This window comes from Crocuta crocuta, unplaced genomic scaffold (genome assembly GCF_008692635.1).
Source record: "Crocuta crocuta isolate KB4526 unplaced genomic scaffold, BGI_CrCroc_1.0 scaffold154, whole genome shotgun sequence".
Taxonomy (NCBI): domain Eukaryota; kingdom Metazoa; phylum Chordata; class Mammalia; order Carnivora; family Hyaenidae; genus Crocuta; species Crocuta crocuta.
Window position 1 is genome coordinate 11,406,455 of NW_027530545.1, and position 17,836 is coordinate 11,424,290.

Consider the following 17,836-nt stretch of genomic DNA (forward strand, 5'->3'; position numbering starts at 1 on the left):
CAGGAGAGTCGGTATGTGGAGGTGATAAGAGGGGACATCCTAGCAAAAAGGGAAGGTCTGAACCTTGACACAGGTTATCTTCTGGGGTAAAATAAGAAAGAAACTAATATGATGAATTAGATTAAAGCATGTTCCCTAATGTAGTAACTGATTAAGCAAATCATGGACTATCCAGACTATGGAATGCTATGTCGATGTCATCATTAGAGAGAATCACATTAAGTCTGTTTAATGACATAGAAGGCTGTCCATGAGTTGCAAAATACTGCATAATAATATGTGCAAAATGATTCACTTTAACACAATAACAACCATACAGACATATGTTTGCATGTGCTTTAACACAGGTCTGAAAGCATATATACAAAAATGTTGGTCACTTCTGCTCAGCAGGCTAAGAGTAACCAGTAGACAAAATTTACCTCTTAATCTATATGCACTACTGTTGCTTAAATTTTGTGTGTGTGCAATTACATGTATTAAATTTATAATTAAAAAGCATATAATGGATTAGTTGAATAATCTGTAGGAATGACTCAACCCAAGGAATGGATGATTAAGGAGATTTAATCTCGCCGAAGCAAAACAGTCCAATCTATTTGACACTCTATCAGGCTTCAACATTACTATATGTATATGCCGAAAGCTAAAACCTCATCAGTTGAATTGCACTCTGCCTTATCTAAAGAAGGTGTTAAGACACCAGTCATTTCAAACTTAACATGTCCAAATGGAGCTTTCTAATCTGCTCTTCTTATTCAACCCATCTATCTGTGTAGTACTACCATTTCTTCATGTGCCTAAGTCCAAATCCTAAGAGGCACACTTGCTTTTTCCTTTCCTGTTCGATCTGTATTCTGACCAGCAGCAGATCTAACCTGACCCATCACCAGTTTATCTCTTTAAGGACTCCACATAAGCCATCCTTACCTCCTGCCTGGACTACCATGGTTGCCTCCATACAGGTCTCCTTGCTTCCATTTTACAAATCCATTCTCCACATGGCAGCTAGAGGGATCTTTTATATTCCCTCACTTTATCACTCCTCATGGTTTTTCATTGTATTTATATTTATTTTATTATCTTTTTTTTTTTTAGAAAGAAAGAGAGGTGAGAGAGAGAGAATGAATGAGCTGGGGGGAGGGTCAGAGGGTGAGAGAGAATCCTAAACAGACTCCATGCTCAGCACAAAGTCCAACACGGGGCTTGATCACCTGACCCTGGGATCATGACCTGATATGGAATCAAGAGTTGCACGCTCAACTGGGCCAGCCACCCAGGCACCCCAGTTTTTCATTGTATTTAGAATACAATCCAACTCTCTCACTGAGGCTCATAAGAACCTATGTGACCTGATACCAGATGATCTAATGGCTATGACCTTAACTCCTACCACCATCCTCCTAGTTCATTAAGCTCTAACTATTCTGGCTTGTTTTCTGCTTTTCAAAAACATCAAGCTCTGTGGGCCTTTACATTTGCTTTTTTTTTTTTTTTTTTTTTTTTTTTATTTTGCCTTCAATACTCTTCTTTTAGCTTTTTACATGGATGGCGCCTTACTAATCTGAATCAATGTTTTACAAATGAGGAAACTGAATTTCTGACAGGGTTACTTATTCATAGTCATAGCACTTGCTACGTGATGAAGCTACAGTTTGCTCTCAATTCTGAATTATTTCATGTTCTTTCCAGTATACTAGATAATGAAGTAAAGACAGTCCATCCTAGGGCTGTGGGTAAGGTTATGACAATTGATCAGCAAATGCCTACTTGTTGAAAATATTAGGAAAAATAACTTATTTTAGAGGTTCCTTTTATAAGTTCTCCTTTCTACCTTTAGCACCTTCTCCAGCTTCTGCAGGAAGACTTATACTGGCTATGGGGAAAATTTGAGATAAATGCATTTAGAAAATCTTGTCTGTGAGATTTGAAATTCAATACTGCCATATAAGAAATGAGAATATGAGGACCCAATCAGAACCCCTTACAACTTACTTGGTTAGATGTCCAAAGAGAATTTTCATGGTGTCACGATTTGGTGGGGGGAGTTTTTGCACAAGAGACTTTATAGTTTCAATTCTTGTGTTGTAGTCTTGCTTTTCTGAAAAATAAATAAATAAAAAGGAAGGTTAGAAAAAAAGAAGATTTTATAGGTGCATGAAGGAATTTTCTTAGGAGAATTTTGGACTAAAACTTAGCAACATAAGGTTCTAATTGGCAACCAAAGAGAATAGATGTGTTCAACATCATTGTCATGAAGTTTTTTATTTTGACTCTGATGTAGATCATAGTAACACCAAACAGCAACAGTGTAGGTTTGACATAATCTTCTTGTTAAGATCAGTTATTGAATCAGTTTTATAAATGATTTACTGTTTTATAAAATACAGGAAGGTGAATAAGGGCTTTTCAAAGATGTCCACGCCCTAATCTCTGAAACCTGTGAATATGTTGCCTTCTATGACAAAAGGGACTTTGCCAATGTGATTCAATTAGGGACTCTGAGATGGGGAGATTATTCCAGAGTTATCTGTGTGGGCCCAGTAAAATCACAAAGGTGGTTAAGAGAAAAGCAGGAGGATCAGTCAGAGAGAAAAGATGATGTATCAATGGAAACAGAAAAATAAAGGCTATTCGATGAAAGGCCGTGGGCTAAGGAGCGAAGACAGCTTCTAATAACTGTAAAAGGCAAGGAAAGAGGGTCCCCGGAAGAAGCACAGGTCTATCAACACCTCAATTTTTGCCCTGTGAAACTGATTTCAGACTTCTGACCTCCAGGAATGTAAGATAATAAATTTGTGTTGTCTGAAGCCACTGAGTTTGTGATAATTTGTTATAGCAGCAATAGGAAATGAACAGATGAGGACACACAGTGTGATTCAATTACCAATATTCTATTGTTCACTTGGTTTTGTGGAAGGGTAAATAATTTTTTTAATTACTTCTGTGTTATCTTCTCTCTCTAACAGAATCTGGTTTTGCTATAAAATTAAAAAGTGCAAAAATTAGAAATTGAAGGCATATTACTTAGTCATATATATTTTAAAAAATAAGTTGTTTAAAACTACCACCTAGATTGCTTTCTTTCATTTTGCTTCTTTTTTCCTTTAGGGGCATGGACGGCATGATAAGAATTGATTTACTTAGCATCTAGAGTATTCATCTACCATAATTTTAACCAGGACTTAGAATTGTAATTATTTATTCAACTTAAACACTTTATGCACATTAATGTAGGCACCTTTATTTCCATACTCTGTCTCTAACTCACAGAGCTCCTGGAGATCCTTAAGCGGTCACTTTTGGAAAAGATGATATATGAGAATAATATGTAAGGTACACATCCACTCAATATCTCTTCTCTTCTTTAGCAAGACAATGCATTGTTGAGTGGATGGCAGCACACTCTGTGAAAAGAGTTCTTTTCCCAGACTCCTTGGCAGCTGGAGTGACCGTGTGACCACATCAGGCCAACGAGACTTCAGCCAAAGTGATAGATGGAGCTTCTGATGAGGCCACGTGCCAAGAGCTGATGTAGCTTTTTAGCCTTTTTACCTTTCTGCTCCTCAGAGTGTAGATGGAATGGTTGTACCATCAGGTAACCTTGAGAATTGAGTCCATGCAGCTAGAAGGAGCTTCTCTGAGTCTGTGAAGCAGTCAAATCAGTCCTGTACTTTCTGTCTCTGGGTTTTGTTAACAAAAGAAAATCAGCCATAGAGGACCAAAGGCTTTGAAGATGAGTCTCTGATACTAATGCCAAACACAATGCCTAATACAAAGTGCTTCCAAAACTTCAGTTCATTATCACCTGCTATTAGGTACGTATTACCCTACAGAGTAGGGTAAGAAAGAGTTAGTTCAGAAGCTGGCAGGTTTGTTTGTTTTTTAAACACACTGTTGCAAAAGAAACTTCTAATAAGGAATTATAGGAAAATATCCTGCAAAAGATGGTATTTGGCTGCAGTGGAGTGGGGGGCAATCTTCCTAGTAGAACTCTGCTTGGAAACTTTTCTTCTTCCTCCCCAAACCACAAAGGACTATAAATAATGCCTCCCACAGTTAGAGCTTTCAAAATTGCAGTTATTCTTAGAAGAGTTCCAACATAATATGGATTAAACAACTGCAAATGAAAGAGACAAAGGGGAGAGAGAGAGAAATTAAAAAAAAAAAAAAAAAGGAGAGAGAGAAAGAAAAAGAAAAGCCAGTTGCAACATCATTGCAGATATAATCTTTCTTCCAAAAAGAAATAAAGCTCCCTTGTCACTTAATGATGGTAAGACAATGCGATGGTGGGACCACTTGGAACCTATGGGATAGAACTAACTCAGAAAAATAAGTAAAACAACTCAATAAAGCTGAGAGTGAAATTGGGGTACTTGGATACCTTATAACTAGTTATCTGAAGCTAACACACACACCAATGATTGTAATTCACATGTAAATGCACACACACACACGTATGCAAATACACATACACACATTTATATATGCACGAGGTGGAAACATTTCTGCATAGTTGGCATGATACTAGAAGTATCATTTACCTAAGGATCTGGTGAACCACTTGGTTCAAGCAATAAAGATGACATTGAGAGAGGAGACGAAGGAAGAGGAGGAGAGGAAACCTTTCTAATTTCGCTTAAATTTCTCACCATCATAATGATCAGGTCACTGTCAGAGTCTCCATCACTGTCAGAGTCTCCAAAAAAGGGATCAGTTGACATTGGGAACTAAATAAGCAGCAGTTATAAGTTAAGTTTGAGAGACGATTAAGTGGAGAGTGGCCTAAAATGGCTACATCCAGGAGCAAACTTCAGTTTTAGGGAACGTATGACTCAGGTTTAAGAAAAGTTGGGGGTTGCTTAATTATATATATTTAAATTTGCAAGGTCACTGCCATGGTGCTTGAGGAGGAATTAAAACTTTAATAAGCTTATTTAACCATGAGGTAGAAGAACTACGAAACTGCCCTAGACAGAGTCAGTTTGCTCTCTTCTTTCTACGTTCCACTGCACTTAAGACATTCTATTTATTCAACATTCCACATGGTTATTTCCAACTTGAATGGCTTTCAAGTTCTCCCATTAAGCTGCGAATTTTCCTATAAAGCCAGACAGATTTCATACTGGCACATAGAGGGTTAAATGAACGAAGAGAGGGGCGCCTGGGTGCTCAGTCGGTTGAGCGTCTAACTTCAACTTTGGCTCAGGCCATGATCTCACGGTTTGTGGGTTCGAGTCCACGTCAGTCTCTGTGCTGACAGCTAGCTCAGAGCCTGGAGACTGCTTCGGATTCTGTATCTCTCTCTCTTTCTGACCCTCCTCTGTTCATGCTGTCTCTGTCTCTGTCTCTGTCTCTCTGAAATAAATAAAATATTTTACAAAATTAAAAAACATAAAAATAAATGAACAAAGAGAGAATTATTGAACAAATGAAAGACATGAACATGGATTAGAATACACAGACCTTGGTTTGAATTTTGTAACAGCTTTTTATTAGCTGGGTGGTCTTGGAAAACTTTCTCACTTTCTTTGAATAATATCTAAAAGGCTTATTTATGGATTAAACAAGATAGTATGTAATATACCTAGCACAATAGCTAGCAAAAAGTACATACTGCATAAATATTCACCCCTTTCTCACCCTCACGATTTTTGAGGCCCATGCTGTGTCTAGGTCACCCTTTATTTTCAGCAGCAAGCAACCTATCTGGTTGCACTGGCCATTCAAAATGTAGTTGCCAATACTGGAACTGAGTTGGTGCCAATTGGTGACAACGCAATTGCCATGCTAGCCTGACATTTCACAGCACACTAGAAACTTAGTGATCGCCAGAGACTGATGGTGGGATTGGGGAGCAAGTGAGTTACACTTAAGAATCCTAGTAAAAGTATATGGTGGTTTCCATACCTGCTTCTAAGAAACATTCTACATGAAGGCTATTTCATAGAAATACTTTTTCTCTCTTTCTCTACTTTTATACATACTTGAGAAATTGCACAATTGAACAGTGGTACATGCATTGTGTGGCTAAGTTATCTTTAAGTACTGAAGGGGAAGTAAACAATGGTTCAGAGAGAGCTGGAATATTATTAAGGAAGAGAAATTTACTTTCCTTACAACATCATCAGAAGAAAATCTTTGAAAAGGTTATAGGCAAGCAGTGGTTTTCCTTTCAAATCAATACCACACCCACTCTTCCATAGCTTGTAGAAGCAGGAAATAGCACAAATACTTCTAAGTGGAGGAACATCTAAAAATATGATTGGATACATTAAAATTGAAATGACACCTTTTCAGATCTGGTTAACTGATGTGTCATATAAGGACTTGGAATCCGCATACATAACACAGGACTCGTTAACGAGCTAAGATTCATATAGAGCTTACTAAAGATGTGTCACCTGTCTTCAGTTGATTCAGTAAGCATCTGAAAGACAGCATTTTCTATTAATATTTCTCGTTCAGCATATGTTTTCTCATTATTGTAAAGTGTTGAGAGTTTTGAGAAGACTTTGAGATATCTCTGACTTTTTTTTTACATTATGACCTAAGGGAAAGGGAAGAACTTCTTCTTCATGGAGAATTAGAGAATCCCTTAGGTAAATTATGAGACTTCAAAATCTTTCCAGTAATAAGGAACTCCATAATTCTTCCCCCTTTTCCTCACATTTGCCCCTAACCTCATTCCTGTGTGGTTTATTTTTGTATCTACTCTATGCTTTATAATACCTCTGTTTTAGTTCTCTACCTATATCCCAACTGCCTCCCCAGTCTCCAAGCTGTGAACGTAACCTCCTCTCTAACTGCACACAAAACCTGTCATTGTTTCCACTGTTGGGTGGTAGAAATGTCTATTAAAAAACATATAACATACATGTTCATGTTAAAATAGTAAACAATTTCTTCCTAATGCCTATCCCTTGCCCACCTGACTCCATATTCTCAAACTACATGAAACTCTGTTGTAAATGAGCTTCTTGCAAAACAACTCCAGGCTACTTAGAAAAGTAACAGCTCCTACGTGATGTGAAATAGCCTTTAATGTTATGATAAGGATGTGGCTTTATAGTTTTGCCCTGATTCATGGTTTTGAGGACACATTTTTAAAAATATAGTTTATGAGAGTTACATTTACATTTATCTGCATGAAATGTTGCTACTAAAACAAGGACATTTACAACCAAATGCCTTTTCTGCAAAGAGATAAGATAAAGTTATACAATGATTGAAAGAGTTCTGTGCAGTGCAGAACCCTGGACCTGGTGACCTCCGGACACTTTTCTGGCCTTATCATCCATTCATTTATTATTCTTAACTTATTTATAGCCACATGTTAAATCATATTCCAAAATTAATTCTTCTCTGTTATGTGGGTTCACCCAGAGGAAGGAAAGACCAGATTCTCTCAGCATCCAATATATGGGCAGTACTACTCCTTCTGTTTATCTGTAACTCTTAAAGGACAACTATACCCCTTTGTTTTAAAAAGGTCAGCAATATCACAGCTGTTCTGCTTCTGAAAGTTATTCTGTAATGTATAATGCATCCGGTAAGAAAAAGATGGTAGTCACTTACACGTTGGGGCCACATTTGGAAGAAAGCAGTTGCGTTTCTATTCAATTCATAATTTTTTGTATCATGACCATTTCAGAGTTTAGAGACTGTCTGGCTTACAGAAGTAATAAGTATCATCAGATAACGTTTTATGTATTATTTCACTCTACAACTGAATACAAATCTGAGGATATGCCTTTTAATTATAAAACTTGAGGTAGATGTCGAGGAATCATCCAAGTCTTGATAAATGCCTGATAAATTTCTTTAAATAACTTACATTTACTTTAGGGAGAATCATGTGAGGGCAAATTCAGGACTCGCAGATGGATGCAAATAAACATACACTTCAAATTCATGTTATAAAATAACAGAAGCCATATATCATGAAGAAGTCTGAAGAACTAGTTGAGAATTTTTATTCTGCTTTATGATTTGGGGCAACATATGATAATGTTGCTTGAATTCTTGATGCTTCCCATTCCTCAAAAACCCAAAAAGCCCATACCCCATAGGACTGTTTGTAGAATTAAACATTTCAGTGCATATCAATGCACAGATAATGAGTGCTTATTAATTAGAATCTTTCTTTTGAATCATCCTCTCGATCAGGGTCGGCACATGATTGCTCATGGTTCAAGGCTGTTTCCAAAATCACAAAAAGCCATATATATGAATCTTTAGTACCTTTTCCTAAAAACAGTAACAAGTCGTAATATGTGTTATCTTTGTAAATACACAGAATGCTGTCCATTATCAAAGAGTGTTTGGTCATAATTCATAAGTAGATATAGTGTATCATAAATAGAAGTGTCATTATATCATAAACTGAGAATAACTGTGGCCTTCAGGTTAACCTGTGGTTGGCTTTAAGATTCTACTCACCCCACTTGCCATCTGTCTCTAAACTAGAAAAGCCTTGTGTTATATTCAATTAAAAGGAAGGCACATTCTCAATGCCTTCTTCTCAATGGTAAGTTTGACTTTGGGTGGTGATGAGCTATGTCAAAACAGTTCAAATTGAAAATGGAGGTATGTAACTTGCAAGGCAGGAAAGATGCAGCATGAACTGAAGCTACTTGACTCAGGGAAGACCTCTTTCTTTCTCTCGTGTGGATGGCCCGAGAATTAGAATGAATCACCGCCCTGGCACACTTGTATTCCTAGTTTCTCCTTCCAAGATATATTAATATTTTGTCTGATTTCTGAATAAAGAAGGCTTTAAGGAAGAATTTTAAGGATGAAATAACTCTCCGTAGCTAATAAATGTCAGTAATGAAAATACTACGGCTGATTGCGTAAGTCCATGGATTCTTTAACCTGTGAGGAGACCTTCAGCACAGTGGCTAGTTTAGTGTCATTTCCAGACGCCATTTCTGATCCTTGTGCTGGAGGAGGTCGGCCGTTAGGAGCAAACCTAATCTTGTTAAGTGCAACCTTGATCTCTTTCCATCCCTACTCTTACTCTCTGACAATGAACAATCAGAAAATTAAAGAAGTTAATTAGAAAGTTAAAAGAAAAAAAACTAGTTCTTAAATAATTTTTTAGAGTATTAAGCATAGACATGTATGCCTCGTTGAAGAAAAAAAAATTAAGAGCTATGTGCAACCTGTGGCAGATACAAAGTTGATCCCTGGCTTCTGTCATTTGACAATTCAAGGGGGGAGATATGATATACACTATGTCATGAGAGGTATTTAAATTTAAGACATATCATAATGTTGATATGAGTGAAGTTTACATGTTTCTTCTGACTCAAGGAGTCCCCTAAATTGATTGTTAAACTCATATTGCTTCTGAACTGTTAGCTCTTTATACCAAAAAATTCAAAATAATTGAGAAATGTACTTAATACGAAATCAGCTAATGTAAAATTTTATTTAGTTATTTTCTGAAGGCCTTAGAATGATTATTCTTAACTTCTTTACACATTCCCCCAAATATATTCAGGCAAGTAATTAAAGCATCTTTACTTTTTCATGTGCCTATACCCATGTTATTCTAGAGACTTCAGTTGCATTGACCACACACTGAGGGCAAATTTGGAAAAAGTATTCAAGTTTTAATTGTAACTTTAACAAAATTTTTAATGTTCATTTATTATTTGACAGAGAGACAGAGTGCAACTGGAGGAGGGTGCAGACCCACCCACCCACACACACACACACACACACACACACAGAATCCGGAGCAGGCTCCAAGCTCTGAGCTGTCAGCACAAAGTGTAACGTGGGGCTGGAACCCACAAACCGTGAGGTCATGACCTGACGTGGGGCTCGAACCCACGAACCGTGAGGTTATGACCTGAGGTGAAGTTGGAGGCTTAACCTAATGAGCCACCCAGGGACCCCAGTAGTAACTTTTAATAAAGGGCATTATTGCTTTGGTGCAACCAGTTATAAGATGGAGCATTTCCTAAAATTCACCAACCTAAACTTGTCTCTCAAACACCACTTCCTCAATTTTGCAGCAATGCCCCTCTTTGTGTGAATTGAAGAGGAAAGCAAAAGCTGACACCCCAGTAGCAATCTTCACAGGAAAAGCGTGATTGTATTGTCCTCCCTAGAATTTCTTGTTTTCAAAGTAATTTCGGAGGTGTCATGGTGGCCAAGTATATTTCTGTAACTTACAAATGATACTAATTCATCCTCAGGCAATAGTCTGTGCTGAGAAAATAAAGCTCACTAGTTTCTTTCTTTGAAATTCAGTTCTCCTGTGAGAATTTTCTTTAAACTATACTTATTCAAGCATATCTGCTTTTACAAGCTTTAAAAAAAAAAAGAGTTACCATTTTGAGTCATCTGACATCTTTCTAATCATAAACCAGTAATTCTTTTCAAGCTATTCAAGTAGCTATTTATATTAAGCATTATCTTTGCACATTTTCATGAGGATAGAAATCAGACAAATACTTTTCTAGATCTGAAGTTTTTAATACGTGTCTACCTCTTTCCATTGGTAGGTAAATTAAATTTATTTATAGGGAATTTAAAAAATCTCACTTAAAAACAACTAGGATCTGCCACACAATTAAGAAAAATGTGAACTAAAGAAGCATTTCCCCCATCTTTTAGCTTAAACATACATTTCTTTCAAAAAGCATATTAAACTTATCTATAACTATCCATTTTGATTTTGAGCAAAAGACCTCTGAAGAGGCAAAAGTGTTTGGTATGGTGAACTGTTTTTGCAGCCAGTCTATTTGACATGGCCACACAGTGACACTGAGAACAGAGGAGAGTTAGTACCACAAGCATCAAAATCTTTTAAGAAAATAATTTTATGATTCAGCTTTTTTTTTTTTTTAATTGTGAGACTTATTGTAAAAGAAGAAAAACAGGCAACATGTGGTAACTTTAGTCAGCATTTCTGAACTGGGAATGATAAACACCTCTGCCTGGCTCTGGCATTTATCAGGACTGAGATATTATTACCACATAGAGTCACAGCATGGTTACTGTTATCATCGGAAAAAAGAGCCAGCTAATCTTAATGGTTTGTAAAGCCGTTACCTGCACTGGTCTGACATTTATCATGATCATTTTACCACATGGGTCCTACATAGCAAAGGTCTTTTATCTGGAAGGGACATCACTATGAATTATTATTTGCAGCTAGGTAGAAAATTGTATGTTGTAGATACCTTTTCTCATTATAAATCACATAGTCACATTTCACCATTTCCCCCAGAAAGCTGCTGAGCCTAGGTTTTTTTTGTCACAGCTTGCTTTCCTCTCCATCTCTCTCTCTCTCTTTATAGTTTCTTGAAAATACTAGCCACTTTTTCATTAATACCTTTGATATAATTTTTGAAGAACTATGCATACGGTAGGTGAACATATGAATATACTTTCATTATAGTTAGGGGACTTTCCTCTACATTCTGGGAAGGGACTGCACAGTACTTTTAGAAATCGAAGTTGATAAACTCTCTACTTTTGCTGTTATTGTTGTTGTTTTAAATGCTTATTCTCCTTTCTGTCTTGGTGGGCAGATCTTTTCTGTTCCCGACCTTGCCAATAGAATATTTACCAGTAGATCAAACAAAATTTCTGATGCTTGATTTGAAATACTCAAAACACGAATGCCATCTCTTGCTTGAAATTCTTAGCTTGGAAATGTGTTCTCAGGAGGAGAAAATACACTTTTATTTTGCCAGATTGTGAGTCTTTTCAGATTTTGTTTTCAGCAAGTTACAATGGAGTAGAAGTTTCCTCCAACAAATTTGTTTAAAAAGATGCTTAGTTTCTGTCCTTATATGTCCTAATCATATAAATTAACATATAGAAGAAAGGAGGATATTAAAAGGTACCATGTTTTAGAACCATGAGACCAAGTCAGTAAAGTGAAATGCATTAATTTGACAATGGAAAATTGCAGTGAAGAGCCCAAGTTGTTTACCATGGGGAAGAAATGAACAAATCCTCTCTTTTAAAAAGATTGAGACAACTAATCTTCTGAAAGAGATATTTATATATTTTCTTCTTTCTCAAGTGTTCCATTAGGAATAAACAAGCCAGAAATTCTGCACTTTTATAATGAAGAGGGAGGAGAATTCCTTGCCATTTTTGCATTTAGGAAGAAATGTGCAAGAAGAATGTGACAATTTAAGCAAATCAAGATTGTTTCAAATGGATCACAAACGGGACTTTGTGGGATATTTTATACTAGCATGTGAAGCAAACAGTAAATTTGAAAGGAGGATTTTCTCAATGGTCTAGTTCTGATGTGTTTTCCCATTTCTTTGTGTGTTTAAAAGAGGCTTGGATGTGGTGTTTTAATATTGCTTCGACTCTTTTGCAAATGAGTTCTGGAGAAATATTCGCACATGAAGGAAAGCCGATGTGCTGTAATGCTGACAGCAGCTGGGAGGATATGAATGAAGAAACCAGATTCCCAAGACTGAATTTAGCAAAAATAAACACCTATCATTCCATTAAAAAATTACCATTTTAAATGTTTATGGGCATCAATAGCAGACCATTCTCCCTTTGATAAAACTAATATATATATGTATGTATGTATTTTCCCTCAAATAACTCCATTCCTTAAGGGGTGGGATAAAAACTTTAACCTGATGTGCAGTATTTTGCAGTGATGTGCCTTCGTTTGCTGCCCTTGCTACATTTGGCTACACATTAATTTCTGTATTATTATCAATTTCTTCCAAAGGAAACAGTTTCTGTTTCAGGAACCTGTGAGACATGCTTGCATGCATTGGGGTGTGGTGCAAGAGGGGGTGGTTGGAGGAGGTCACTTGTGAAATTAACCTGTCCTTTTACTGCTTAGAATGAGTTGCACACACTTTGTGTGGTTCAGTCTTCTAAGATTTCATTGTAAAGGGGTGGTCTTGTATTCCAACACACTGCCTTACCAATCAGAAAAAGGCGACACTGATTTAAAACAAATAACAAACCAAGCTTTCGCATTCTTCTATTTCAGAATGACTCTTTTGTTCTAGTTGAACAATTTCCTGCCATGATTGCCCCCCAAATACTGCAACGTGGGAGCGTTTCCAATAATTAGCCAGGGGCTTTTTTGCTTGGATTTTTCTTCTTTTCTGGGGAACTGGGTGAATCGTCGAGTGCTAATGAATGTCGGAGACTTCTAGCAGTGGTTCGAGCCAGGCACAGCGCGGGCAGACGCTTTAAGCTTCCCACTGTGCTGCAGTGCAAACTCCCCGCTGTTATGTTTACCAGAGTTTTAATGTCTGCGAAAAATTCCTGATGCAACCGAATTATGTGATGCCCTCTTGTCTGTCTAACCCCACCCCCACCGCTCCACCCCCAATTTGACAGACTCCTTTGGCCCCTGCCTATTACAGAAAGCTCCTTCTCAACTTTGTGGCCATCTTAACCACTTCAATTCTTGCCATGAGAACCCAGCTGCTTTGCAGCCATGTTTGGAGGACCATACACGTTCGATCTAGAAGTTTCCAGAGGATTTACACCCATCCTACTCTACTTATGCCACCTAATAACAGACATCCTCCTTTCCATTGCATTTGAATTTCATCGGAGGTAATGTTAAAGTTAATCGTCGGTATTGACAAAACCAGCTTAAAAATGTGAACGTGCTTGGCGAAATGCACTGTGTCTTTAAAGGAATCTATTGAAAGACCTCAATCACTGCAAACTAAATAATGTGCTCTAAGATGAAAACAACCAATCTGTGATTTGACTTGATTTATTCTTTGTCCTTTTCTTAAAAATGGTTATCTCAAATAAAATGACCATCCCATTATATTGTAAATTGATGAATTCACCAAGTGTGATGTACAGTGAAGTTTTTAATGAATATTCATACAACTCTTTCCATCCATTAACAGGACTTAAGACAATGAGGACGTAAGACTCATTCCCATTTAGACAGTAGAGGGGAAGTGGAATTAATAGCATAAACAGCCCTCGGAAAGTTTCACTTTAATGTATCAAACTCCAGGTGCCAGAGTTTGAGGAAAATAACCAATAATAGCCATTTTTTACATATTTGATGGGACTGATTATGCAATGTGCAACTCTAAATGGCTTATAGCACATTGTAGCATGGTTCCATCCCATTGGCTACAGTAGGGTGCAGGCAGATGGATGACAGTGACAGGGAGAGAAGTGCTTTTGCTTAGCCGTGCGTTAAGATGCCATCCAGAAGCTCTGTGCACCGCAGACACTTCATTAGGATGCCAGGATAATGGTAAACTACCACTCAGAGTGACACCCCATTTCCTGCTTACTGAGCGCTCCAACCTCGGCAGATGTCAACAATCTCACAGTGCTACAGAGCAGACCTAACTTTCCAGCCACTTTGACTCCAATTTTTTCCTCCTAACAGTGCCATACATTATGTGCAATATGTAACGGCAAACACCTCACCAAAAACAAAATCTGCCCAGTTGGTTAGGACTGGAGTGCTTAATTTGTTGCCTTTGAAAAGATGAGGTACAGGGAGGTGGGTAAGAGCATACGTCCATTCACAAATTTAACCTCAACATTTCTTGCTATGATTTCCATTTGCTAATCAGTTCAAAGTGTTAATTGTGTGGTGAACTCTGATTAATAGTCGTTAAACTCTGATCACGGGGGATATGACTGTTTCTTTTAATTAATGTCCATTCCAAAGGTAAGAGATTGTGGAATCCCTTTGTTAAAGATTTTAAACTCAGTTTCGGTGTGGTTCTTAGTTGTCTGCCAAGAAAAGGCTGACTGGAGCATCTGGATGATATTTCCTCTGCAAATGTATAACTTGAGGCCATTCGCACACCACCTTACCAGCAATTCAAGCCAATAGCAACTTTTTTTTTTTCCTATGGCGTAAAGTCCAAAATTCTTTTTATAAAGAACGAAGGTGTAATTTAGATAATGAAAAAAAAAATTCCCCATATGGAAAAGTAATACTTTGAAATCTATCATTATGATAAATGATTGATTTATGTTTTGTCATTCTTAAGCATCTTCTTAGAAGTTCAAAGGGCCTTGCAAATGGCAGGACTAAAAATAAATATCCTCCTCTCAGGCCTGTTTCCATTTCCAGGTAAAGACGCAAATGTAAAGAAGAAGTCATAGGCAGAGGTCACAGTCCACAGGAGAATTTGAATGCAAACTTTCAATGTGATGCCCTCTAAAAAGAGGTGATGCAAATCTTGACTTTTGGTTTAAAGTGGCATCTGGTTGGCAACACCTAACCACCTTTTGGAACCTGTCACTAATATGCTTGAACACAAAGAAGATAGAGTTCCTAGAATAAATAGGAGCTGACAATCAACATGGTGCCAACGAACTAAGAATCCTTTCCTTGAAGACAGATTGAATTTAATTGGAAAATGTCAGGTGGTGGGACCACCTAGCTATGGAGCTATTGAACCAGAGAGCTTGACTCTCTGGAAACAGATATGTCCTTATCTTTCTTCAACTGTCTGATTTCAAAATCAGTTTTGAGGTCTAGGCCAATCTGAAACACTGGGTAGCACTCTGTTTTCCCCGAAGCTAATGCTGTTGAGTAGTGTGAATGTTTTCTCTATTTCCTTTCTCACCAGTCCTCTCCCATTCTAACTATAGACCAGGACTCCTTTGTCACCTGTAATAATTTGGAGATAGCAGTTTTCGTAAAATAACTGAGGAGACTGAGAGCAGAAGGCAGAAACGATGCCCCGATAATGGCACATTACATCACAATAGACTCTGTGGTCCCATACGTAAAATGTCCCAGTGGGGATGGAGACTGGTAAAAATTCCGTTAGGAATAAATTCTTCGAATTCGAATGTTTTATTTATGTATTTCATCTCTGAGAGTGTAATGAGTTAAGGAATATAGTGGGAGGGAAATCAATATCAGGATGGTGGGGCCCTAAGACGCTAAATATGCGGGGTAACAATTCATATGAGAGCTATGATTATCAATTTGTCATGTGTGTATAGCTCCAAGACAATGGTTTGACTCAAACTGAAGCAGCCGGTAAAAGGCAATATGCGTGTTTGGTTACATTTCCACCTTTTGAGATGACTAAACACAACAAAATTTACAACAATACATGACCTTTAAAAACACTCATTTCAGATAAGAGAACAATGCTCAGAAGTGCAGAACTTTCACAATGACCATGAGGCAAACAGGAAACTATTTAGCATCTTCAATAGAATTTGAAACATCAAGGATTCTAATGAAAAGGAGCAGCAGGCCTCCACAAGGAGAGAAGGGGGTGTGATGGAAAGAGACGAGGATAGTGATAAGGAGATAGTGGGCGAAAAGACAGTGGGAAAACTAAAAATGCAAAGCAATTTTTTTAATTGCTGAAAAATCAGGCCAGTGATATGGATGTCAAGCTAAAGGAGCACCCCCCAAATGTGGAAATGAAAACATGATAGGAAAGAGACATGTTAGGGAGAAACCAGAATATTTGAAAGCTGTACAGTAATCAAGGACAAAACTAAAGCAACATTCTGGGGATAAAAAAAAAAAAAAAACTATCTCAGTATTTAAAATGATGGCCGTAGTCTAAGAAAATGCTACTGAGTATACACCCTATCTAGATGTATTTTGGCAAAACTCTGAAGTGATAGAGATCAAGGATAATCCTGTAAGTATTCGAACAAAAAGAAGACCAAGTAAGTAAACATCCAGGCTTTCCTAAGACTTATGTCCCTAAAATCTAAAGTAAAACAAAGCAGTATCTACTGTTTATAGGGGGGAAACTGTGGCCCCAAACTGTGTGCACTCTCATATTATCTTTTGCATGTTAAAACAACAGAAAGACATTCTCATCCATGCAGAGCTTTATAATAGCATTGTTTTCTTGCAAAGTTTACTGGAAGGCTTGTGTAAGCTTACCAAGTGATGAATCAAAATTTGTAACTCAAAAATAGAGACATTATAAACAAAACTAAGTATCTACTTAGTTTGGACCCAAAACTCTGAAGGCAGTATTGGACTGTTTCCTTTTGGCTTCTATTCAATTCTCAGGCTAAGAGTGGTCCCTCTTCATAGTTCAGGTGGAAGCTCTGGGGACATATGATGACCTTTTAAAATGGTGACTGGTTCTCGCATTTGCTAGCAAACACCCTTATTGGAATATTGCACTGGAGAGTTTCTAAACAAGACTTCTCTCCCCCTTGTAATAATCAAAGCTTCAGAGAACAGCAGAATGTTTACTCCCATTGCTAAGACTCTTTGGTAAACATGCTTTGTATCTACAATAATTGTGTTGAAAAAACTGAGTCTGGGGACAGTTGAAGTGATAATGACTGAAAAATCAAGTAATAACAGAGATTGTGTATGAATTTTCCTATGTTACATATTTTTAACGTACATACTTAAGTAGGCACGGGAAGAAAATGTCAAGCAAACAGGTCAAAAAGAAATATTCCCAGAATATGGTGGTGAAATTGAGAGTGATTTTAATATTCTTCTTTTTACTTTTCTGTTCAAGTTAGCCTCAATAAACATTTATTACTTTTATAATCTGTTACAAGAGACAATTTAAAATAAGCTTGTATAATTGCTAGATACCATATAATTATATATCTTTACTAAACAGTATTAAAAAGACTAGTAGAAAACATACCAAAATATTAACAATAAATTCTCTTTGAATAAGAGCAGTATGGATGATTTTCTTTCATTTTTAAAATGCATTTTTTCAAATTTTCTGTAATGAGTATGTGCTATCTTGATAATAAAGCTAATTCTCCACGTTTGGTACACATGACAACCTTCAGCGGGTTCTATGGCACAGGAAAATATGCTGTTTTTGCAGATGAAACCATTTCTAGGAAATTAATGTACTAG

The 17,836-nt window shown here is 37.1% G+C and overlaps 1 protein-coding gene across 1 annotated transcript in view; it reads right to left on the minus strand.

Moving 5' to 3' along the window:
* The window catches only part of ARHGAP15 (Rho GTPase activating protein 15), a 623,791-nt gene that overhangs the window by 59,941 nt on the left and 546,014 nt on the right, over positions 1-17,836 (minus strand). The window contains exon 13 of the mRNA XM_077767808.1: positions 1,996-2,101. Within this exon, the coding sequence (XP_077623934.1) occupies positions 1,996-2,101 (106 nt within the window). The remainder of the gene's footprint in view (positions 1-1,995; positions 2,102-17,836) is intronic.